The following is a 22,440-nucleotide window of genomic DNA, read 5'->3' as shown; positions in this document are numbered from 1 at the left end:
GCAGGATCACGCTGGGAGCCCTGGCCTGCAACCTGGGGCGAGCCCGGCTTTGCCACTGGTTTCCCTCGCAGGCCAAGCAGGGTCCAGGCCTCTTCCTCTGGGCAAGGTAAGGAAAGATACCTTAACAGCAAGGGGTGCAGGACTGGGGCAGCAGGTTACACGCCCCCCTGACGCGAAGAATCAAACAAGACTGGCATAAAAATGAGGCAAAAGAAGAAACCGTTGTGTAAAATACACATTAAAAGGTTAAAAGAAATCAATAAAAGCAGATTTTTAAGTACTACAGTTTCTGCAACGCAGTATTTTTATTTGCGACTTCAAAAGCTCAAAGGAGATTTGAGTACTAGTTTCCATAACAGCGTTTTTATTAACAAGCTAAAAAAGTCCTGTTACAAAACCACAATTTTTTAAAGATTCTAATCCAAATTTGGAGCAAAAGTGATGCCAAGACATCAGGAAAGCAGGCCTGTGCCCAAAGGGGAGGGCAACCGCACGTCCAAAGGCACTGCGAGAGTTCAGCGTTAACGCTTTGGGGGGTTTAACACTGGTGGTGCAGCCTGCACACGGGCACAGGGTGCTGCTGGCAACCACCAAACCTCACCGCTGTCCAAACCCGATGCAGTGGCCTACCAAAACGATCCCTGTTGTCCCCTAATCCCAGGGTTTCACCTGATGTCTTTTCCTGGCCCTTGTAAGCAGGGGACAGATCACCCATCTGGCTCCCCGCTTGTCAAGGTCTGCTGTCTGGGTTAGCGCGCAGTGGTGATCTACAGGCCTGCTGCCCCAAAAGCACCAAGAGAGCAAAGTTTTAATATAGTTTCTCATTCCAACGGCGAGCCACTTCCCGTGGCTACGGCGTCCTGTGGAACCACGGCACCATCTCAGAGAAACACTGCGAGCAGCTCCCAAACTACAAGGAACAGGCATGGCTCTGAGGAAAGTTTGTCTGGAATAGACACCTGAAAGCCTCAAGGAAATATCACTCTCAAGACTCAAACTGGGTCAACTGCTGCTCAGCAGGTTCCCAGCCACAGTGCTGCAGTTCACAGAAAACATTCGCACTTCGAGACCACTCCGCGCGGGCTGGGAAGATCAGGAAATACACGGTACTGGGGAGGGCCGGACTCGCTTACGGTGCTTGATCCAGGCTTTCTTCAGGGCTGCTGAATGAGTCAAAGGCTTTGTGCAGAGCCACACGGCGAAACACGTCCGAGTGAGCTGCTGTCCTCTCTGCTAGAGACGCGGGAGCATCCGCTGGTAGAGAGAAGCCAACACATCAGTGGGGAAGGGAACACATAACTAGTGTAGAATAACTGTTTGCTTCTAATTCTTCCTTTGTCCCTTAGGAGATTTTCCACTCTCCTTTTTGTCATCAATTTTTTCTTTCCTCATAACCCTTCTTTCTCCTTCCTAACGCTGTGTCCAACATCATCCCCGAGGGAGCTGAATGGCTGCAGAGAGCACAAGTGCTTCAGAAACACCCACAGCTGAAGGGCTGTTTGCGAGAGGACGAAAACGTGGGGATGCCTTAGCCCTCTAGCTGCTTTCCCAGCTCAGAAGACACAAGCTGGGGAGCGAAGGCAGAGCTTCCCCTACGAAGGGCAGCCTACCGCGGGGCAAGAAGAACGGGAACTGTCTATACAGCGCACAGTTTCCCCTCCAGCCCAACAGTGACCAGAGGAGCACCACAGGTGCCTCCAACCAGAGACCAGCCTGAGCTGCTCCTCTTGGAGCTCCACCTAGCTGCACCTTGGTTGGGCGCTTCACGGCCCAGCCAGCTCGCCCGGGCGGAGCGGGATGCCGGGCCGCTGGAGCAAGCCCACAGCTCTTCACTGCCACCGGCAGAGAAACAGGCGAGTGATTCCTCAACCCAATCCGATGTCCAGAGTTAACCAGTCATAAAAAAGCACAGATCCAGCATTAATCTGTGACACACTGTTAGGGCTGCACCTGCCATCCAGCATCGCAGGCAGTCTCTGCCGTATCAGCGTCACGGAAACAGAAGAGGGGGGAGGAGGTGGTACTGAGAAAGCGTTTCAGGCAGAAATCACTGTTGTCAGTATTTCAGAGTATCCCTGCCTCTTCCACAGGGGTCACAACCCTGCTCCTGCCTCTCTCCACGGTGCTGTACCGCACACACATGCCAGCATGCCTAACGGCACAGCAGAGGCGATTAGGGTGTAGCTGCACAGCACAAGACATCCAACACCAGGGCTCTGCCTGCACCTGCAGAGCGCTCGCTAATCATTTCTCTAATTGCACTGAGAAAGAAATTCCTGGTGCTAAAGGAATTCAGTCTTATCCCCCTACAACTCTTGTGTCACCCCACCCCAGAGACCGCAGGGCCGAACGCCAGCTCTTCGAAGATCAGAGACAGACGCCAGCGCCGTCCACTTACGCGTGCACGAAATAACGGCTTCGGTGGGGAGGCTGCGACAGAGATCTCCATAGAGCAGCTTCGCGCGGAACGGAAAGGCCTGTTTGTCTCCTGACGTGTTGTATTTAAAGACCAACACGTTACACAAGGAGTTCCTCTGCAAGGTTCCTTCTAGGCGGTCTGAAAAGCGTTCCTGGAGGGACAAGGACAACCTCTGCAACACCGAGCCATAGAGGGAGCCCCTCAGCATGGAGCTGGGCGCTGGCCAAGAGCAGCGTCCCCACGCTGTACCTTGAGTGAGCCGTGGGTGAGGAGGGCCTAAGGGTGTACACGAAATCCTAGCATGTTCCCCATTTCGCAAGCGCAGGTTTCCCCAGCGCTTCTGAGGCGGACGCACTCACGTGGCTTTAAGATTTCGATGAAATCTCTTTCCGTTCTCCCTACCCTTCCGCTCACACGTACACAAACAGGACTGTGAGGGTAGCAAACCCTTCCCTCAGAGAGCTTAACGCGAATGTTAGCACTCGGAGCATCCTGACAGGGAACGTGGCAAAAGCTAAGGGACTTACTCCACAGTGTAACTTACAGTTTTGTTAAAACTGAGTTTGAGAACACAGGAACACATGAACTGTGCTTACGACACTTCACTTTGCTGCTACACGGGTTTGGAGCTACAGCCTCGTTTAGCTGGGAGATGGGAGGGGAAGATGCTCGCTCTGCACTTTTAGGTCATCTCAAAAAGTCTCTTGGTACGCAAAGGGGAAAAGGACAGCTGAACATCACGCTGGGCCACTGGTACCTGTAACTGGTCAGCCTGGTACCTCCTCCCAACGTAGGCGTTCAGGTGGTCGGACAGCACAGACAGGAAGCGCTTGATGTCTGTCTGCAAGTACTTCTTGGCTAGCTGCTCCAAGGGGATAAAGACGGGGACAGAGTGGCGGCGAATCTGCACCTCCAGCTTGGTGACGAGGTCCAGGTAGTAGGAATCCAGGTAGGTGCCCTCGTAAGCAGTGCTGATGCAGAAACACACGCCGTGCTTGGTCAGCTTCCCACTGATCCCTTGGGTCCAGAGAGAGGGTTTACTTAGCAGCATTATAGCTCGTTGCCACAAGGAAGCTTTGCGGGGGCAATAGGGACTGCAAAGGAGCTGTATCCCCATACACGAAATATGTTACACCAGCTCAGAGAGGTCTCTAAGAGGATTAAAGACTTGGAAGAGTTTAGGTACACCAAGCACAGCAACCTTTTGATAACGGACTCCTAAGAAATGCAAATATTATTGATTGGTAGCTCAAGTTCCCAATGACTGAGTTATTCTGCCACCTAAAAATGTGTTCCAGCTCTGGCGTGCCATGGAGAAGAGGCTGCTCTGGTGTCCCAGGCAGCCCTGGGTGGAGGAAGGCGGCATTTCACTGCTGAGGAAAGGATCGGGTACGCTCCTGAGCTCAACCCACCTGCATCACGGCAGGACTTGCTTCCCCCACACTCTAAACTAAAAATAAAAATAATAAAATAATGGAAACTAAAAATAAAAAGCAGGTGCAGGAACACATGAGAAGAGTATGCTGGCTTTGCAAGCTTGCCTGGAAAGAGCCAAATGGGGTATTTAGCTGCCTAACTCCCAAAGAGCTAATGAGGACTAAAGTAGCTGCACACTGTCCAGAATCTAGATCATAGTCTGAACGATGCAGTTCAGCAAATAACAGGCTCTGCAACACCCCAGAGGCCTTTTGTGTGGGACAGGGTACTGCAACGTGATTGCTCTTCCAGCAGCTTCAGACCTGAAAGGCTTAAAGCACAATAGAAGCATATTAACAGGGAAATTACACTTCGCATCGAGGTCATCCTCCAAAACCCAGCACCCCGAAAACGCAGCCATCAGCTGACCACAAACAGGTCTTGGGACGTTACCTGTGAGGTAGAAGACTTGCAGCATGGCCTGAACATTTTTTATCTTCCACTCCAGAACGGCCCGGTCACTGGGCCGGGCTGCCTCTGAGACGCCGCTCGTCACGACCCCTTCTTTCTCGAGGAGCTAGAAAAACCGGAAGATGAGAACCACAGCTCAGAGTTACTGACATAAAACGCGTCCCTGTCAGGGACCATGGTCAGGCTACAGGGAGGTAACTTGGCTCTGAGATAAACACGAGAGCATTTCAAGCAGAAGAGGGGGGAAAGAGAGCTTGGAAACGGCCACACAACCTGTAAGCAAGGGGACCCAGCAGGACTGCACTGTACTGGAAACAGTGGGCACCAGGACTATATGTTACTTAAAAAGGGAAAATAAAAAATAGCAGCTGGCTGTACTCTGTAAATAAGCTCAGCAAACCCGCCTTAGGAGCGCGGGAGCGTGCCGGAGCCCTTTGCTGGGCCTCTGCAGCGAGCCCGCTCTCACCCTCTGCTGCTGCAAGTCCACTTTAGCCCGCAGCTCATCCCTCCGAAGCCTCAGCTCCCGCACTCTGGCTTTCAGCCTGGCCAGTTTCTCCTCTTGCTGCTCAGTTTCCTCCTGCTTTAGGGCTGCCTCATGAGCCTGGGCCTCCAGCATTTCCAGATGAGATAACACCCCTGCAAGGAAGAACATGACACGCTCAAAAATCCAGGCTGTGCTTACTAGCTGTTCACACTGTGATATCCAAAACAAAGCAGGCCCAGTAGAGATACACAAAGCAGCTCTCCAGTGGGGCAGAGAAAAGGCAAACTTCTGCTAAAAAGGCTTTTGGGCATTTTAAACAACAAGACCAGGCGCTAGCAGACGTTAAAATAAACACCCCATGCAGCTAGCTAACTTCCTGGAGGACAGACTAAGGCAGTGAATGCACCAGTCTTGATCCCCAGAGACCCAGAACTCCCAATTTTGTTTGCTAACCTGAGACACAGAACAGTCAGGCTACGTGTCACCCCAAGCTGGCCATGAGTGAACCAACGCAAGCCAGGAGGTCGCTTCTGGTCCCATGTTTTTTACAGGGACATCCTGCAGGGGAGCACAGCTTGCCCCCTGCGCTCTAGGCACCCCTCCGCGTTAAAGGGCAGCTCACCATCCTGCAAATATGCTCTCCCTTCTTCTACTTTCCTTCGCCGCTCTCGATCGAGTGGAAGCACAGACATCGGCCAAGGCAAGCCCTGCTCTGCCGGGCGCTGTCCCAGGACGCAGCGGCTTGGGGGCCGCAAGAGCTCTGCTCCGCAGGACCTCTCTTTGCCTCGCGCTGTTGGGATGGGGCTCCAAAACGCTCAGCGGACAGGCCTGGCTCCCAGGCAGGTGCCACGCAGGGATGGACCTGTGGGACAGCAGCTGAAACGGCACATCGTAAACCACCATATTTTTTTTTTTTTTTTTTTACAAATTGCCCCTTTTGCACCATCCCTACAAGGAAACCTCCCCCTGAGGGGCTGAGTAGGATTGCCAGCCCCAGGGGAGCTGCCGGCAGGACACGCACAGACATCGGAGCCCCAGAGAGCCCAGGGGTCTCGGTACAGTGACCCTCTGGGAGCTTGACTGGGCCCTTCCCACGCGGGAGACGGGGACCCAGGCAGCCCGGCGACTTTGGGCCGCCCCACCGAGGGGGGCGGTCGCCGGGGGGCGCGGCCCGGCCCCGGGACCGGGGTTCCCCCCACCGAGGGGGGCGGGCGCCGGCGGAGGGGGCAGCCCGGACCCGTCGGTGAGAGAGGGGGCAGGACGGCCCACCCCCCCCCCCCGGGGGCCGCGCTGCAGGGCGGCCGCGGCGCCCCCGCCCCGGGTCCCCGGCTGCTCCCGCGCTCACCGTGACAACGGCCGTTCAAACGGCGCGCGGCAGCACCGCCGGAAACGCGTCCCCTTTACGTCATTTCCCCCACCCCGCCATTTTCCGTACAGCAAGATGGCTGCGCTCCGGGCGCTCCGCTTCCCAGCATGCCCTGCGCAGCGCGGGGCGGCTCGCTGGCCGCCCCGCCCCCCGCCCCCGCCCCGTCCCGGCAGGCCCCGCGCGCCGTACGGCGGTATGGCGGCGCCCGGCGAGGCGGCGCTGGTGCAGTACGTGGTGCTGCGGGGCGACCTGCGCCGCGCGCCGCTGTCGTGGCCGCTGGGCGCGCTCGTGGCGCAGGGCTGCCACGCCGCGCTGGCCGCCGCGCACGCGCACCGCGACCACCCGGACACGCGCGCCTACCTGGCGGAGGGCGGCGCCATGCGCATCGTGGTGCTGGAGGTGGGCGGGGCCGGGGGGCGGGGCGTGAGCTGGGGGCGGGGCGTGAGCTGGGGGCGGGGCAGTTGGGGCGCGGCTCTGTGGGGCGGGGCGGTGGGGGGAGGGGCAGTTGGGCGGGGCGGTGGGGGGGGCGGTGTGGGGGGTGAGGGGCGGTGGGGGGAGGGGCAGTTTGGGCGCGGCTCGGTGGGGGAGGGGCAGCGTGGGGGGTGGGGGGCAGTGTGGGGGAGGGGCGGCTGGGCGCGGCTCGGCGGGGGCGGGGCGGTGTGTGGGATGGGGGAGGGGCGGTGTTGGGCGCGGCTCGGTGGGGGCGGGGCAGTGTGGGGTGGGGGCGGTGTGGGGGAGGGGCGGCCCGGCTCGGTGGGGGAGGGGCGGTGTGGGGGAGGGGCGGTGTGGGGGAGGGGCGGGGCGGTGTGGGGGAGGGGCGGCCAGGCGCGGCTCGGTGGGGGCGGGGCGGTGTGGGGGCGGGGCGGTGTGGGGGAGGGGCGGTGTGGGGGAGGGGCGCGGCGGGGCGGGGGCGGGGCGGTGTGGGGGAGGGGCGGTGTGGGGGAGGGGCGCGGCGGGGCGGGGGCGGGGCGGTGTGGGGGAGGGGCGGTGTGGGGGAGGGGCGCGGCGGGGCGGGGGGCGGGGCGGTGTGGGGGAGGGGCGGTGTGGGGGCGGGGCGGTGTGGGGGAGGGGCGCGGCGGGGCGGGGGGCGGGGCGGTGTGGGGGAGGGGCGGTGTGGGGGAGGGGCGCGGCGGGGCGGGTGGCGCCCGGCCGCGGCCCGCAGCACCGGCTGCCGCAGGCGGCGGACGAGGCGGTGCTGCGGGCGCTGGCGGAGAGGCTGCGGCGGCTCGGCCTGGACCACGCGCTCTGGACGGAGCAGCCCGAGGCCGCGGCCACGTGCCTGGCGCTGCGGCCCTACCCCCGGCGCGAGGTGCGGCCCCACCTCCGGGCGCTCCCGCTGCTGCGCTGAGCCGCGTCCCGGGCGCGCGGAGCTCCCGCTCCCCGGGCAGGAGGCGCCGCGGGGCGCGCCCGACCCTCTTCCGCACCATTAAAAAAAAATATCCCCCCCGCCCCGCACCCGCATCCGCGTCTCTGTTTCCGACGCCTCGACCCGCCGGGGAAACCCAGGGCGGAGGTGAAGCCGGAGCCGCCGGCCTGGCACGGCACGGCTCGGCACGGCACGGCCTGGCACGGCTCGACACAACCCACCTTGGCCTGGCATACCTTGGCCTGGCACAGCACAGCTTGGCACGGCTCGGCCTGGCACACCTCAGCCCGGCACAGCACGGCTCAGCCTGGCATGGCTTGGCTCAGCCCAGCCTAGTCCAGCCCGGCCTGGCAACGGCTCGGCCCAGCACGGCTCAGCCTGGCCTGGCACGGCCCAGCTCGGCCTGGCACACCTCGGCCTGGCACAGCACGGCTCAGCCTGGCATGGCTTGGCTCAGCCCAGCCTAGTCCAGCCCGGCCTGGCAACGGCTCGGCCCAGCACGGCTCAGCCTGGCCTGGCACGGCCCAGCTCGGCCTGGCACACCTCGGCCTGGCACAGCACGGCTCAGCCTGGCATGGCTTGGCTCAGCCCAGCCTAGTCCAGCCCGGCCTGGCAACGGCTCGGCCCAGCACGGCTCAGCCTGGCCTGGCACGGCCCAGCTCGGCCTGGCACACCTCGGCCTGGCACAGCACGGCTCAGCCTGGCATGGCTTGGCTCAGCCCAGCCTAGTCCAGCCCGGCCTGGCAACGGCTCGGCCCAGCACGGCTCAGCCTGGCCTGGCACGGCCCAGCTCGGCCTGTCACACCTCGGCCTGGCACAGCACGGCTCAGCCTGGCATGGCTTGGCTCAGCCCAGCCTAGTCCAGCCCGGCCTGGCAACGGCTCGGCCCAGCACGGCTCAGCCTGGCCTGGCATGGCCCAGCTCGGCCTGGCACACCTCGGACTGGCACAGCACGGCTCAGCACGGCTCAGCCTGGCCTGGCCCGGCCCAGCGCCAGGCGCGTCCCACCCAGCGCGCTCGCGGATGGCCCCGCGCCGGCCCCACACGGGCCCCCACGGCCCCACGCAGCCCCACGTGGCCCCACAGCCCCACGCGGCCCCACGGAGCCCCCCGTGCGCGGCAGCGATCCCAGCTGGAAGCGCAGGGACCCAATTCACACGGAGCCCGGAGTTGTTCACAGGGGGGCCTTGGAGGGGGGGAAAAAATAAGCTTTCTCCCAGCAGAGAATTCAATTATTATTATTATTTTATTATTATTATTTTAAATAGTTTAAGCTACCTCAGCTGTTAAACACAATCAAAGCAGAAAGAACCGACTGCTTAATTTTATTTAATATTTAATCAGAAAATTTTTATCTACAATAATTGACAGAACCCTCCCCCCATCCTTCCCCCTAAAAATTATTGCAGTTTTTTTTCCCCCCGAACTGTTCTTTTTTTGTCTTTTTTTTTTTTTCCTCGGTTGTCATATACACGTTGTCGCCTCCGTTTTTTTTTTTTTTTTTTTTGCGAGGAGGCTTTTAAACCAGCATAAACCATGGAAAAAAATGGTGGGTCAAAATACTCTGTTCTTCTTTAAAACCGACAAACTCACGATTGCTAGAAAAAGCTGATTGTACGCACAAGCGGGCTGGGGCGCGGGGCGAAGGGTCTTGTTTTAAGCGTGAGTAAAACCGGCTTTCCGCGCGGAAATCCAGCGTCCCCCCCCACCCCGGCGCCGCGTCCCCGGGCCGGGCGCGATCAGTGACAGATCCAGCTGAAACTGAGATTGCTCCTCTCCTCCTGCTCCTCCTGCTCCTCCTCCTCCTCCTCCTCCTCGTCCTCGTCTTCCTCCCGACGCAGCCCTGCGGCTCCCTGCGGCCCCCTTCCCTCCCCGCCTCCCCGAGAAACCGTCGTCCAGATTAAGAAGCCAGCAACTGATTACAAAAATAAGAATCATCTGTAATTTTGGCTCAAGAAAACCGGCTGTCCTGCCCCGTCGCTTCGCCAACATCCGACGCTTTTAAAAAAAAAAAAAAGGAAAAAAAAAGGGGGGAAAAAGGGGAACGAAACAAAAAAAAATAGCCCCCCCCAAACAAAACACCCCCCGTTTTTGCTCCAAAACACTACGAGCTGAAGAATGGCTGCAAGTTGTTGAGATATCAAAAATCTCAGAAAAATATATAATATATATATTTATATAATCTCTGTACGTCTTATTATTTAAACTTCACATTCCTCTGAGAAGCGTTATTCGGTCAGTAGCTGCTGCAGGAGGCTCTTCTGCTGGCCCGGCGGCGGCGGCGGCGGCGGCGGCGGCGGCGGCCCCGCGGCGGCCTTCGGGGCGCCCAGGGCCGCCGGCTGGTTCAGGTAGGGCTCTCCCACCAGGTTCACCGTACACTGCACGTCCGCGAACACCTGAACCTGCTGGACCTGCTGGGACACAAAAAGGGAGAGGGGCCGTGAGCGGCGCGGGGGCACGGGCCGGCGGCGGCGGACTGGGAACTACGTGAAGTGGAAACTCACTAGAGAATTCCTCTAGTCTGGAGCCACCACAGAGAAGAACTCTTCTGTCTTCTTTTCCTACAAAAAGAAAACCGCTGCAACTCATTCGGGTCGGAGCTCGGCACGCTTCGCACGTTTTGCATCGGGGAAAAAAAGATAAAAAAAGGGAAAAAAAAATAATAAAAAAAGCGGCGGCCCAGCACGCCCCCGAGGAGGAGGGGGGGGCCGCCTTGGGCCACGGCCCCGCCGGCGGCGGGCGCTTCTAAGAGAAGGAAATCCATCGCGTTATCGCTGCGTCGGTGCACAGGGGAAAAAAGGAAAAAAGGAAAAAAGAAAGCACTGCACTCCCGGCAGTGCTGCAGGAGTCTCGGAGTTTCGGGGCGCCGGCGCTCGGCTCGGCGCTCGCCGGCTCCGGGGGTGGGGGGGGGGGGGGGGGGAGCGGAGGGGCCGTCGCTGCCGCGCGGCGCCGGGGAGGCTCCCGAGAGCCCTCCGAGGAGACGCCGGCCTAGGAAAGAAACCCTCCTGGAGCACGCCGAGCCGCTTCCTGCTCCTCGGCGCCTGCGCGGGAAGGCCGCCGCCGCCGCCGCCGCGAGCCCTGGTGCTGGCCGGGTTCGGCCGGGGGCTGCAGGACGTCTCGGGGCCGCCGCCGAACGCCGGCCGGCGGCGAGCGCGCCGCGGAGCCCGCTCGGTACCTGAGATGCGCTTAGCAGTTTCTTACTGACCTGCGCCCCGTCTGCTTCCGTTTTCAACAGGTCAGTGGAGGAAAGCTGGTTGCAGTAAAGGCCCGCGGGTCTCAGCGCCGGGTCGCTGACCTGCCGAAAGCGAGAGCAACGCTCAGCCGCGGGGCCCGGCGCCGCGAGGGGCGGCGAGCCGTCGCGAAGGCGCACGGGCCCCGGCGGCTCATCTCCGGCTTCCGCAGGTGCCGAAGGGCCTGCCGGAGCGGCAGCGGTGGCGGCGGCAGCCCGGAGGCCCCGGCGCGGCGCGGCGCGGCGCGGGCGCTGCTCGGCGCGGTCCCCGCGCGCCCCGGGGACGCCGCGGGCGCTGCTTCCTCCGAGCCTGGCTCGCGGGGCGCTCGCGGGTTTAGCACAGCCGAGGGGCTCAGCTAGCACCGGCAGCGCGAGGCAGAGGCCTTTGCTGCTACCTCACCCAAGGGCCAGAGGAGCGAAAGCGCGGCGGGGCCCGCTGAAAGCTGTCGCTACCCCGGAGCGAAGGGAGGAGCAAGGACCCCGGAGGCGCGGGAGCGCGTCTGCCAGCGCAGAGACGGCCGGCTGCGTGCCGAGGCCGGGGGGCAGCTGGAGCACAGCCCGAGCCTCAGCGCCGAACCCCCTCGGCAGGGGGAATCGGGCAATTCCCAGCGTGGCCGGGTCAGCCTGGGACACCCGTCGCTTGCTGAAATTCCAGCAACGACATCAGCCTAACGAGGCCGGAGAGACCCGCTGGACAAGCAAACCCCCAGGGGAGCAGGCAGAGCGTCGGGCGCCCGGCGCGGCGGCTGCCGGCGCTCCCGGGAGCGCTCGGAGCGCGGGGGGCCGGCGCGGCGCGGCACTGACCTGCTCCGAGCACATGGAGTTCATCCCGGGCATCGGCAGCGAGTTCATCTGCATCTGTGCCGTCATGGGATTCATGTTCTGGACGCTGGTGTTTCCCCCGGCCATGGACACGGTGATGCTCATGTTGTTGTACATGCCCTGCTGAGCCGGCGCCGCCTGGGTCTGCCCGGCTTGGCTGAACACGCTGTCAACCGAGAAGGAAACACGGGATCACGCGCGGCAAAGGCAGCACCCGGGCGTCCCCCGGGGCCCGTGGACGCCTGCCGTTCGGGCCGGGCTGGGACACGCGGCGCCCGTCCCCGGCTCTGCCCTCAGCCGCAGGGAGCGGGGGAGGCGGCGGCTCTGCGGGCAGCTGGTGCGACGCCCGCAGCAGCCGGCTCCCGGGATGGCGTGGCCCCCCCGGCCCCCCTCCCGGGGCGAGCTCCGCGCCGCGCTGCCGCTTGGCTTGCGAGACGTGCCGTTCCCCTTGCACAAAAGCTCTTGAGGTTTACCAGGGAGAGGGCTCTCCCCCAAGAACTTCCTCCACCAGGCAGAAATCGGCCCCTTGGGGCGGACAAACTGTCCCTTGCTGCTGCCGCGTAGAGGACTCCAGTCTCTGAAGAAGAGCAACTCGCAAACCCTCCGGCTTGGGACCCTCTTCTGCCCCGTTCCCAGCCCCAAACGCAGCAAACTGCTGCCAAGCACGTCGCAGCCTGGACCCGTCACGTCGCCCGCTGCTACAGCCCGGTCTGTGCCGCTCGGACGCGGGAGAGCAGAGCCCGCGCGGCAGCGAGCCCTCGTGAGAAACGCAGCGCCGGCAGAGGCCGAGAAGGCCCTGCTCCGGCTCCCGGCCCAGCGGCGAGCTGCGCCGCCCGGCAGAGCTGCTCCGAGCGGTCTCCGCGATGCACCGCGCGCCCGGCCGCAGCTCAGCACCTTCCTCAGCCTCCCCGCCTGCTCGCTGCTTCGCGTGTAACGGCGAGACTGAGAGCGTGCCGCACCGAGAACGGGTTCGGACGCGGAGCCTGCTTGAAGCCCCGAGGTCTTTGTTTTAAAATACGGCTTGTTAAGCACAGCAATCCTGGAAGGGGAGAAGAGCTGCCCGTGAGCAGAACGAGGCGGAACCGGCACGGAGGCTCCAAGAGCCCGAGGAAACCCTGGAAACGCGGGAGACGTCTGCCCCCCGCTCCGGCCGCAGCAAGACCCACCGGCGTGCCGAGCTGGGTTGGCGGCACGGCGCGGGAGCGCCAGCACAGCGCCAGGGCGGGAGACGCCCGCGGGAACCCGGGCCGGACGCGGGGCCGGCCCTGCGTCAAGCTCCCCGCGTATCGCGCCCAGCGCAGAAGCTCCTGCCGAACGCCGGCAGAGCCGGGCGAGCCGCGCTGCGCCGCCACGGCCGGGCCGAGCAGCCCGCAGGGGAGCGCTCGGGCTCTTTTCCTCCTGTTTCAGGCATACGTGGGAGTTCGGCCCGTTTGCTCGCCCAGGTCAGGGCAGGGTAAATCCCTGCCGAGGAGGCACCCGCGCAGCGACGCGGGCCCGCAGAGCAGGGCGACCGCAGGCCGGGACCCGTCCGGCGCCACGTCTCCCAGGTCCGTTCACCTCCACGCCACCTAACCAAGCCGCCCGCCTAACCAAAAGCCAACGCTCTGCTCGGCATCCTGCTCAGCACACATCTTCGCCGGGTCAAACCAACGTGCCGTGGGCTTCTGGACGTCCCGGCACGGGACCAGGCTCGGAGACCGGCACGGGACCTCGCACGCCGCCCCGCTAACAACCTCCGAGGCGAGCAGCAGCCTGGCGCCGCCGCCGCCTCCACGCGCACCTCGATCCGACGCTGCATCATCTTACTTGTTATTCCCCATCGCTCCTTGCTGCCAGGTCTTCATGTCCGGCGACTGGTAGCCCGGCGTCGGCGCAGCCGGCTGCAGCATGGGGCTCTGAGACGGAGGGAGCTGCGGCGACATCAGCGGGCTGCTGGGGCTGAGCGACGGGGCGAAGGCGGGCTCGCTTTGCTGGCCCATGCCTGCGGGAGGACAGACCGCGTCACGGGGCGGACCTCGCCTCCGAGGAGGCCGCGGGACCCTCCCGTCCCTCCTCCTCCTCCTCCTCCTCCTCCTTCCCACGCAGCCGCTGCCGTGGAGCCACAGGCGCCAGCCTCGGCTTTCTGCTTCTGGAAAAGGCCCATGGGGATGCGGAGACTGGAGACTAGCACCCCGTGCCAAAAAGCGCACTGGGCAAGTTGCGCGCCGCCGGCAAACAGCCCTGGGACAGCCAGGAGGCCACGGTGGTGGCACCACCAGAGCCGGGCTCCCTCCACCCTCGCGAGCCACAGCGGTGCCACCACCTCTGCTCCCACCGCGGGACGGCTGCTTCGGTTCGAGTAAAACCACCTTCTGCTGGTGCTCCGGCAACCACGCCGCGGGATTTTTCGGCAGCCTCTTTGCTCGCGAAGGTTCCCCCCGGCCGCAGCCCCTGCGCCGCGGCCGCGGCCACGTCGCGCCCGTCCCCTCCAGCTCGCAGGAGCCAGATCCGGCGCCGGCTCCACACAGCCCACCCCACCCGGCCCCGGGGGCCCCGCCGGCACCCACCTGATCCCGAATACTGGAAGATGTTCTGCTGCATCTGCGGGGTCATGCCGGCGCCGAACTGCCCGCCGACGCCGCCCATCATGCCCCGGTTCACCATGCCGCCGCGGTTGGCCAGCGCCGCCTCGGGGCTGGCGGCCAGCTGCGAGAAGGGGCTGGTGGAGGCGGGCGGGTTGCCGGGGCTCGTACCGTAGCTGGGGGGGTAGGGGAACTGCTGCGGGGGCGCCTGGGCCAGGCGGGCCGCCCCCATCTGCACGGGCAGCCCGCCCGAGGGCGGCAGGCTGCTCCCGAAGCTCTGCTGCCGCATCAGGATGGCGCGCTGCTGCATGAGCTGCCTCTGCCGGTGCTGCTGGCTGTAGAGCTCCCGCTGGCGCTGCGCCAGCATCTGGGCGTTCAGCGGCGGCTGCGGGGAAGCAGACGGACGCCCCGGTGGCCGCGGCTGCCCTCGGCCGGGGGGCCACCCGCCCCGAAAGCGTCCCGCCCGAGGACGCGTCCCGCTCGGCCGGGACCCCCGCGAGGCACCCGGGCAAGGCTCCGCGCGGCAGGCGCGAGCTGCACGAGGCTCGCAGCAGCCGGGAGCGGCGCCACGGCGGCAACGCGCAGGCCCCCCGCGCCGTGGCTCGCGCCGCCCAGTCGCCGAGCGCCGGAGGCCTCGCAGCACCCACCAAACCCCGAAGGCTTCCCGGAGAACCGGCTCCAAGCCGCCAGAGCCCGGCCCGGCTCTCCGCGCCCCGGGCTGCGGCCCCGACGTCCCCTGCCCGCGCGCCACCGCTGCCGGGCCCTTACCTGCGGCGTCATCTGCTGCTGCATGCCGGCCCGCATGTTGATGCCGACCGGCGAGCTCGCCGCGAACTGGTTGAGGATTGCCTGCCGATTTTGATGGATCAGCTGAAGAGCAGGGAGAGGAGCGGGAAAAAAGCGATCAGGAAGATCTGAAAGCGGTTTTGCTCGACGCGGCTCAGGCTCGGTCGCTTCAGGGCTGCTCTTCCCCCTCGCTCGCCCGAGCCCACAGGGCTCCCCGACCGCAAGCAATCTCGAGTGCCCCAAGCGTCCTGCAACCGCGCGGTGCCTGCCGCAGGGCCACGGCCGGGACGGCGGGTTCCCCCGTGCCGGCAGCCCAGGACCGGCCGGGACGGCGGGTCCCCCCGTGCCTGCGGCCCAGGACCGGCCGGGACGGCGGGTCCCCCCGTGCCTGCGGCCCAGGACCGGCCGGGACGGCGGGTCCCCCCGTGCCGGCAGCCCAGGACCGGCCGGGACGGCGGGTCCCCCCGTGCCGGCAGCCCAGGACCGGCCGGGACGGCGGGTCCCCCCCGTGCCCGCGGCCCAGGAACGGCCGGGACGGCGGGTCCCCCCGTGCCGGCAGCCCAGGACCGGCCGGGACGGCGGGTCCCCCCGTGCCGGCAGCCCAGGACCGGCCGGGACGGCGGGTTCCCCCGTGCCCGCGGCCCAGGATCGGCCGGGACGGTGGGTCCCCCCGTGCCTGCGGCCCAGGATCGGCCGGGACGGCGGGTCCCCCCGTGCCCGCGGCCCAGGACCAGCCGGGATGGTGGGTCCCTCCATGCCCACGTCCCAGGTCCAGCTAGGATGGTGGGTCCCCCCATGCCCACGGCCCAGGACCGGCCGGGACGGCGGGTCCCCCCGTGCCGGCAGCCCAGGACCGGCTGGGACAGTGGATTTCTCCATGTCTATGTCCCAGGACCAACTGGGACAGAGAATCTCTCTGTGCCCACGTCCCAGGACCGGCCAGGACAGTGGATCCCTCCATGCCCCTATCCTGGGAGCAGCCGGGGTGTCGGATCCCTCCATGCCTATGTCCAGGGACAGCAGATCTCTGCGTGCCCACACCTCAGGACCAGCCAGGATGCCAGAGCCCTTCATGTCCACATCCTGGGAAAACTGGGACGGCAGATCTCTCCATGCCCACCTCCCAGGACCAGCCAGGACAGAGGATCCCTCCGTGCCCGCATCCTAGGACAAGCCAGCACAGCAAATCTGTGTCCATGTCCCAGGTCCGTCTGGGACAGCGGATCTCTCCGTGCCCACAATCAGGACTGCCCAGGATGGCTCATCGCTCTATGCCAATATCCCAGGACCAGCCAGGACAGCTCCTTGCTCCATGTCCATGTCCCAGGACCGGCCGGGACTGCAGACCCCTCCGCGCCCGCGTCCCAGGACCAGCCGGGACGCCAGACCCCTCCGTGCCTGCGTCCCAGGACCAGCCGGGACGCCGGACCCCTCCATGCCCATGTCCCAGGCTCCGGCCAGGACGCTGGACCCCTCCGTGCCCGCGTCCCAGACTCTGGCCGGGACGCTGGACCCCTCCGTGCCTGCGTCCCAGGACCCACCGGGACGGCGGACCCCTCCGTGCCCGCGTCCCAGGCTCCGGCCACGATGCTGGACCCCTCCATGCCCGCGTCCCAGGCTCCGGCCGCGACGCCGTACCTGCTGCTGGCCCTGGAGCCGCTGCTGCAGCTGAAGTCGCAGCTGGTTGGGGGCCGTCGGGGGCCGGCTGAGGGGCTGCCGGGGCTGCATGGCCATGCTGGTGGGGAAGGCGCCGCGCGGCGGCGGCGGCACCTGCACCGGCACGGGCCCGAACGACGGCTTCTGGCGCACCATGCCGGGGAAGGCGGCGGGGAGGCTGGCGGCGGGCGCTGCCGAGGAGTAAGGCTGCGGGTACGCGCCGGCCTTCTGCTCCAGCAGCAGCGGCGCGGCAGCCTGCTGGGGCGGGAACCTCTCCGTCAGCGCCTCCAGCCCGCCGCCCTGCAGCGGAGAGAGGGGAGAGGAGGCTCGCCGGCGCGCCGGGCACGGCCCCAGACCCCCCCGAACCCCCCGCCGCCCAGCCCTCTCCCGAAAACGGCATGGCCCGCGCCTCCGGGGCCTCCTCGCCCGGCGCCGAGCGAGCCGGGAATGTCCCTTTTGGGGGGAAAAACATTTGCACGGATGCTGCGGGGAGCAGAGGAAGAAACCGCTCTCAGGAAAAATCCCAAACCTCGTTTTCCTCCATATCCCTCCCCGTCTTTCTTGCGGCCCAGCCACGTACCTGCACCAGCTTGTCGATGCCGAGCGCCCGATCGAGCTCGGCCAGCTCCGTCTCGTCTTTGCCGCTGAGGAAGGACACGAGCTGCTCGAGCAGGGCCTTCTCGTCGTTGCGGCCCTCCGGCGTGGTCGGGGGGCAGAGCAGCTCGTCCAGCTGCGAGGCGATGCACTGGCTGCGGAGGCGAAGGAGCGGGCGTCAGCGCCCCGGGCGCCCGGCACCGCGGAGCGGCCGCGGGGAGCGCGCGGGCGACGAACGGGGCTCGCCGCACGCCGCAGCCCGGGCCCCCGCTGCTTCGCATCGGACCCGCTTTCGAAGAGTCGGGGGCGGGCGCGTTCGGAGATGGACGGGAACGGAGCGCCGGGGGCGACCGCAGCGAGCCGGCGCGAGCCCGCCGCGCCAGCCACGGTCGTTTGCACCCGCCGCGGCAGGCGAAGCAGTGCGGCGGGGAGCACCGGGGCCGCCGGCGCCTCCCGTAACGGCGCTGCGCGAGCCCCGCGTCTCATCCCGGCGCGGGAAGAGCCGCAGCAGCCTCCGAGCGCGGGACTGAGATCAAATCGCAGCGGAGAAGACCGCTTAGGCAAACCTCCTCTTGGGCCGAGCGAGGGGCTTTAAAAATTAACCCGCGTTCAGCCCTTAGCGGGGGGAAAAAAAGGCAAAAAAAAGGCTGTTTGGCTCCCGCCTCGCTCCGGCCCGAAAGCCGCTCGCTGCCCCTCCCCGGGCGCCTCCCCGCCGGGGCTCGCGCGCCCGCGGCACTTACTCGTCGGGCTTGCTCAGGGCGCCGCGGCTCACGGAGGCCACGCTGTTGTCCGGCCACGGCATCTGCTCGCCCAGTCCCGGCTGCCCGAACTGGTGCTCCGGCACTGTCATCTCCAGTTCGGTCATTCCTGATGGGAAAAGCGAGGGCGCCGGGGAGAAAAGTGTCAGCGCGGCGCCGGGGAGAAAAGCATCAGCGCGGTGCCCGGGCCGGCCCGCCTTCACCTTCGCTCGCCGATCGGCACCGGGGCAAGGAGCGCCCGGGGGCTCTGCACACCCGGAGGCGTCCGAGAGCGGAGCCGCCGGCTCACGCGGCCGGGCGAGTCCCCGAAAGCCGCGTGCCCGCGGGTCCGTCGCCCCCCCGCCCCGTCGAAGCTGCTCTTCCAACAGCACTTCCAAAATCCCAGCCAAGCCGCACGGCTCCTTCCCGGAGGCCAGTCGTTCCTACCGGAGATTTTGGCTTAAGAAGCCCAGCACAGGGCTGGCCCCTTCCGACTGGCCGTATGGGAGAGAAGCGGCGGTGCACAGGCGGAAGAGCCAACGCGATTAAATTAAGTTCAGCAGAACCTTGGAGCCCAAGCCCAGGACGGGGAGATCTATGAGGCCGCGGACCTCACGTCGTCCGACCTGACACCGCAACGGGGCTGGAAGATCCAAGGGCCGGGGCTAAACCGGCCCTCGGAGGTGGGCGCCGACGGAAAGCCGCGGCTCCCACGCGTGGCAGGGCTCGGAGAGGCACCCGAAGCCCCAGATCTTTCCCCTTCCCAGCGAGCTCGGCTGCGCTCGCTCTTTTCCCGGTCAAGCACGTGGCTCCCAGGACGTCGGAGGAGCGCTTCCGCGCCGGAGCGGCTGCCGCCGCCGCCACTGCCGGCCGCTGCCCCTGCACCGCCGGCCGCGGCCGCTCCCGACTTTTCCGCGCGTGCCGAAGCCGGTCCGGAGCACGGTCCTGCCCTTCTCCCCCCCATCGGAGGAATTCCCCCCACCGCCTCACTCCTCCTCCCGCTGCAAAATTTCGGCCCTTTTAAAGATCCCGGCTCGGCAGCCTCGAGTCCCGGGAAGACCTCGCCGGCTCGCGCCTCCCCCCTGCTCGCCGAGCCGCGGCGGGGGCGTCTGCCGGCGACGGCAGCGACAGCCAAAAGCCTCATTACCTCCCTCTGCTGAACAAGCAGCGGGCGGATTATCCCTCCCCGGGCAGCCCGTTAAACGGCGGCTAATTGGTTTATACCCGGCGTTATCCCGCCAGCCGTCAGCTTCTCCCTGCCGGACGGCCCCGGCTCTTCCCGCGGGCAGCGGCTCGCGGCGGAGAGCGCGGGAACCGGCGCTGCGGCCGGCGGGAGAGGCCCGGGCGCCGCCGCGCAGCTCCGGGCGCTGCCGCCGGGAAGCCGGCGGCTCCGAGCGCCGCCCGGGAGAGGCGGCGACGCGCCGGGACCCCCAAGGACGTTCCCCGCTGTCCCACAGGAACTGTACTCCTGACCCATAGGGCCTCTATCCTTGTCCTGCAGGGACTGTATCCCTGTCCGGTGGAGTCGGTATCCCTGTGCCATGGGGTCTGTACCCCTGTTCTGTGCGGTCTGTGTCCCTGTCCCATGGGATCTGTATCCCTGTCCTATGGGGTCTGTTTCTCTCTCCCGTGGGGTCTGTATCCCTGTCCATGGGCTCTATATCCCTGTCCGATAGGGCCTGTATCCCTGTTCCATAGGATCTGTATCCCTGTCCATGGGGTCTGCATCCCTGTCCACGGGGTCTGCATCCCTGTCCTATAGGGTCTGCATCCCTGTCCTATAGGGTCTGTACCCCTGTCCCATAGGGCCTGTTTCCCTGTTCCGTAGCATCTGTATCCCGGCCCGTGGGGTCTGTATCCCTGTTCTGTGGGGTCTGTATCCCTGTCCCAGAGGGTCTGTATCCCTGTCCATGGGGTCCGTATCCCTGTCCCATGGGGTCCGTATCCCTGTCCCATGAGGTCTGCGTCCCTCTCCCGTAGGGTCCGTCTCCCTGTCCCCTCTCCCTGCCCCACGGATCCGTCTCCCTGTCCTGTAGCGTCCGTCTCCCTGTCCCCTCTCCCTGCCCCACGGGTCCGTCTCTCTGTCCCCCCTCCCGCTCCCGTCGCGGCTCTTTGCCGTGCCGGCAGCAGGGCCCGGCACGACCCCGGCACGGTGCCAGGACCCCGGCGCAGTGCCAGGACCCCGTCCGCGGAGCCTCACCGCGGGCCGGCGCCCCCCGCGCCCCCCGCGCCCCGGCCCCGGGCACCTACGGTTGAGTCCGGCGGGGGCCCGGGCGGCGGCGGGCTGCAGGGGGGCCGCCAGGATCTCCGGCTTGACGCCGCCGCCGCCGGCCGCGCTGCTCTCGGCTCGCTCGGGGCCGCCCAGGCCGGGCGCTGGCGCCGCCTTCTCCAGCGACGGCAGCAGCTGGTCCAGCTGCTCCAGCTCGGCAGCGAACTGCGGGAGGAAAGGAGAGCGCCCGTGGGGCCCCGAGCCGCGTCCACGCCGCCGCGTGCCCCGCGGCGGGGGTCCCGCGGCCGAGCCCCGGCCCTCGCGCCCCGGCCGCCATCGGCATCGCTGCGAGCGGCCCCCGCGGATCTGCTCCGCTCGCGGGCGCCCGCTGCGATTACCGCCATAAAAACCGGCGTCCGCTGAAGCAACGGGAGCGACTTTATGGCTCGAGCTGCCCCAAACTCTGCTGCCCGCACGGAATTTCAGCCCGCGGCGCAGGGAAACGCGCTGCTCTTTCAGCCTCCGCCGCGGCTCCGAGCGCAGGAGCCGGTGTCCGGCCCCCGGGGCGCGAGGAAGCGCGAAGGGATTTTGCACCAGGGGACGGAGCAGCCCTAAAGGGCTTCAAGGGGGTCAGATAAACGAGCTGTGGCTCGAAAGGAAAACACCTCCCGGCGAGCCGAGCATTGTAAAATCTAAGTGCTCGGGCGGTCGGCAGCGGAGCCGCCCCGGCGCGGCGCCTCTGCCCGCTAGCACGCGGTGCCCGGAGGACAGCTCGAAGCTTTGGAAAACACCCTCGCTTCTCACCCGCTTTTCAGGAGACAAGCAAGGAAAAGGAGCAAACGCAAGACGCCGAGGGGCTTGGCAGGGCCGGGGGCTGCCCCGGGGAAATAAAACGACAACAAAAAAAAACCCTTTTCCCTCTCCCGGCGACGGCTGAGGCTTTGCTCCCGGTCGGGTGGGAAAAAGCCGTGCGAAACGTGACCAAGCGCCGCTGCGTCCCGCCAGCCCGAGGTCAAGGTTGTCGCTCTCCGAGGAGCCAACTTAGAAGGCTCCGTATTTATTCAAGCACCGCGAGAAAAACCGCAGAAGACAGAGCTGTCTGCTCCCATTAGCCCTCTCTTTTTCCTGAATACAGGAAAAAAAAAATCACCTGTTTATCGAGCACTTTACAAAGGGACAACCTAGGAGAAGTGCTACTACCGGGAGCCGTGCGAGGGCGAACCGCTCCCGGCAGCGCCGCGCATTTCCTGCTTGACCTTGCACGCCCGCTGCATTTTTCCCTACAGACTCAGGGAGAAATCAGTTCCCGTCTTTAGGATCTTGGTTTTCACACCGCTCGATTTTCACGGCGAGCGGGCGCCACTTTTTGCAGGAGGTTCTGCCCGGCCACGAGCGGAGGGGGGTAAAGAAGGAATAAAGCCGGGGAAAGGCGCGGCGAAGCGGAGCCCAGGGGAGCGGGAGGGCGCTCGGAGCCAAGAGGGAGCGAGAGCTCAGCTCATCCGCTCGGAAACGACGACGAGGCAAGAACACGCTCCGGTTTCTGCAAGGATCAAAGGACTCTGGGCAGGATCCGAGCGGAAACGCTTCAAGGTCAGAATCCTCGTTTCAAATCCCATGATTTTATCGCAGGCGTCACCTAATTTGAATTTGCCGTAGCGCCCCAGCTCCTGGAGGCTGCTATTTCCATAAAGATCTCAGACTTTCATCGCTCGCTGTTTTTCCTTTCCGAGAAAAGGCTTCTACCCTGCCGGTGGAAGCAAGCAAAGATATGGGAAAGCCAAAAAGCGAACAAAAAAGAAGGGAAAGCTTTATTTTGGGACTCTAAACCTCTACTTCCGCGTGCACGGCGCGGAGCACCGAGCGTGCCCACGAAGCTGCGGCCGGGCAGGTCGGAGACAACCCAACCGGCCGGGAAGTTTCCTCCTAACCTAGCTCGAGCTCGGCTCACGCCTTGAAGCAAAAGGCCTAAGAGCCCTTCCAAAAACCTTTCTTACAGGTGTGCTATTTTTTAACTCGTAATTCCTAGTAGCAACGTCTAGCTCTTCTGCAAGTCCTGTTCGAGTGTTTCTTGCTCTCTCCTCTCCAAGCGCAGGAGGCTCCAGCTTCCGAGCAAGCTCGAGGCATCGCTGTAAGATGAATCTGGAAGGGAAATCATGACTCTGCGGGCTCCTCCGTGTCACTCCAATGACTCCTCGTCTTAACTCTTTGGAAGCGCTCCTGACGGCCCGACACGCTCCGCCGACGTGCTCCGGCTGTCCCGCGGGAGACGCTCGGGGAAGAGGAGCCGCAAACGGCTCGCTTGGTTCGCAGAGCACCGGCGAGAG

General features: G+C 65.2%; 3 protein-coding genes across 6 annotated transcripts in view; 1 reads left to right on the top strand and 2 right to left on the bottom strand.

The window, feature by feature from the left end:
- Positions 1 to 996: 996 nt before the first annotated feature.
- On the bottom strand, positions 997 to 5,495 carry CENPO (centromere protein O). Its single transcript, XM_062571241.1, has 6 exons — positions 5,413 to 5,495; positions 4,773 to 4,942; positions 4,289 to 4,412; positions 3,177 to 3,436; positions 2,399 to 2,570; positions 997 to 1,254 (listed from the first exon to the last, which is right to left on the bottom strand). Exons 1-6 carry the CDS (start codon positions 5,480 to 5,482, stop codon positions 1,130 to 1,132), a joined length of 921 nt encoding a protein of 306 aa, XP_062427225.1. The 5' UTR covers positions 5,483 to 5,495; the 3' UTR covers positions 997 to 1,129.
- An 827-nt stretch (positions 5,496 to 6,322) lies between these two features.
- On the top strand, positions 6,323 to 7,605 carry PTRHD1 (peptidyl-tRNA hydrolase domain containing 1). Its single transcript, XM_062571240.1, has 2 exons — positions 6,323 to 6,555; positions 7,334 to 7,605. The coding sequence occupies exons 1-2, from the start codon at positions 6,352 to 6,354 to the stop codon at positions 7,502 to 7,504; spliced, it is 375 nt and encodes a 124-aa protein (XP_062427224.1). The 5' UTR covers positions 6,323 to 6,351; the 3' UTR covers positions 7,505 to 7,605.
- A 1,144-nt stretch (positions 7,606 to 8,749) lies between these two features.
- The window catches only part of NCOA1 (nuclear receptor coactivator 1), a 125,852-nt gene continuing 112,161 nt past the window's right edge, over positions 8,750 to 22,440 (bottom strand). For 2 of the 4 annotated variants that reach the window (XM_062573316.1, XM_062573315.1), the window contains exons 12-21: positions 20,158 to 20,341; positions 17,911 to 18,037; positions 17,157 to 17,325; positions 16,559 to 16,876; positions 14,903 to 15,004; positions 14,120 to 14,519; positions 13,380 to 13,554; positions 11,556 to 11,739; positions 10,728 to 10,817; positions 8,750 to 9,933 (exon numbers count right to left, since the gene is read on the bottom strand). In XM_062573316.1, coding sequence (XP_062429300.1) covers positions 9,751 to 9,933; positions 10,728 to 10,817; positions 11,556 to 11,739; positions 13,380 to 13,554; positions 14,120 to 14,519; positions 14,903 to 15,004; positions 16,559 to 16,876; positions 17,157 to 17,325; positions 17,911 to 18,037; positions 20,158 to 20,341 — 1,932 coding nt within the window. In that variant the 3' untranslated portion in view covers positions 8,750 to 9,750. Of the gene's footprint in view, positions 9,937 to 10,026; positions 10,084 to 10,727; positions 10,818 to 11,555; positions 11,740 to 13,379; positions 13,555 to 14,119; positions 14,520 to 14,902; positions 15,005 to 16,558; positions 16,877 to 17,156; positions 17,326 to 17,910; positions 18,038 to 20,157; positions 20,342 to 22,440 lie in introns of all 4 variants that reach the window. The other 2 variants (XM_062573318.1, XM_062573317.1) reach the window with 2 other exon arrangements.

This window comes from Rhea pennata, chromosome 3 (genome assembly GCF_028389875.1).
Source record: "Rhea pennata isolate bPtePen1 chromosome 3, bPtePen1.pri, whole genome shotgun sequence".
Lineage (NCBI taxonomy): Eukaryota > Metazoa > Chordata > Aves > Rheiformes > Rheidae > Rhea > Rhea pennata.
This window is presented reverse-complemented; position numbering and strand designations above follow the sequence as displayed.

Excerpts from the sequence above, each read along its gene's own strand:
- CENPO (XM_062571241.1), bottom strand. The coding sequence starts at position 5,482 with ATGTCTGTGCTTCCACTCGATCGAGAGCGGCGAAGGAAAGTAGAAGAA. Across the intron at positions 2,571-3,176 it reads ACCAGGCTGACCAGTTACAG|GAACGCTTTTCAGACCGCCT; the intron begins GTACCAGTGGCC and ends TTGTCCCTCCAG. Across the intron at positions 1,255-2,398 it reads AGCCGTTATTTCGTGCACGC|CGGATGCTCCCGCGTCTCTA; the intron begins GTAAGTGGACGG and ends TCTCTCTACCAG.
- PTRHD1 (XM_062571240.1), top strand. The coding sequence starts at position 6,352 with ATGGCGGCGCCCGGCGAGGCGGCGCTGGTGCAGTACGTGGTGCTGCGG. Across the intron at positions 6,556-7,333 it reads TGCGCATCGTGGTGCTGGAG|GCGGCGGACGAGGCGGTGCT; the intron begins GTGGGCGGGGCC and ends CGGCTGCCGCAG.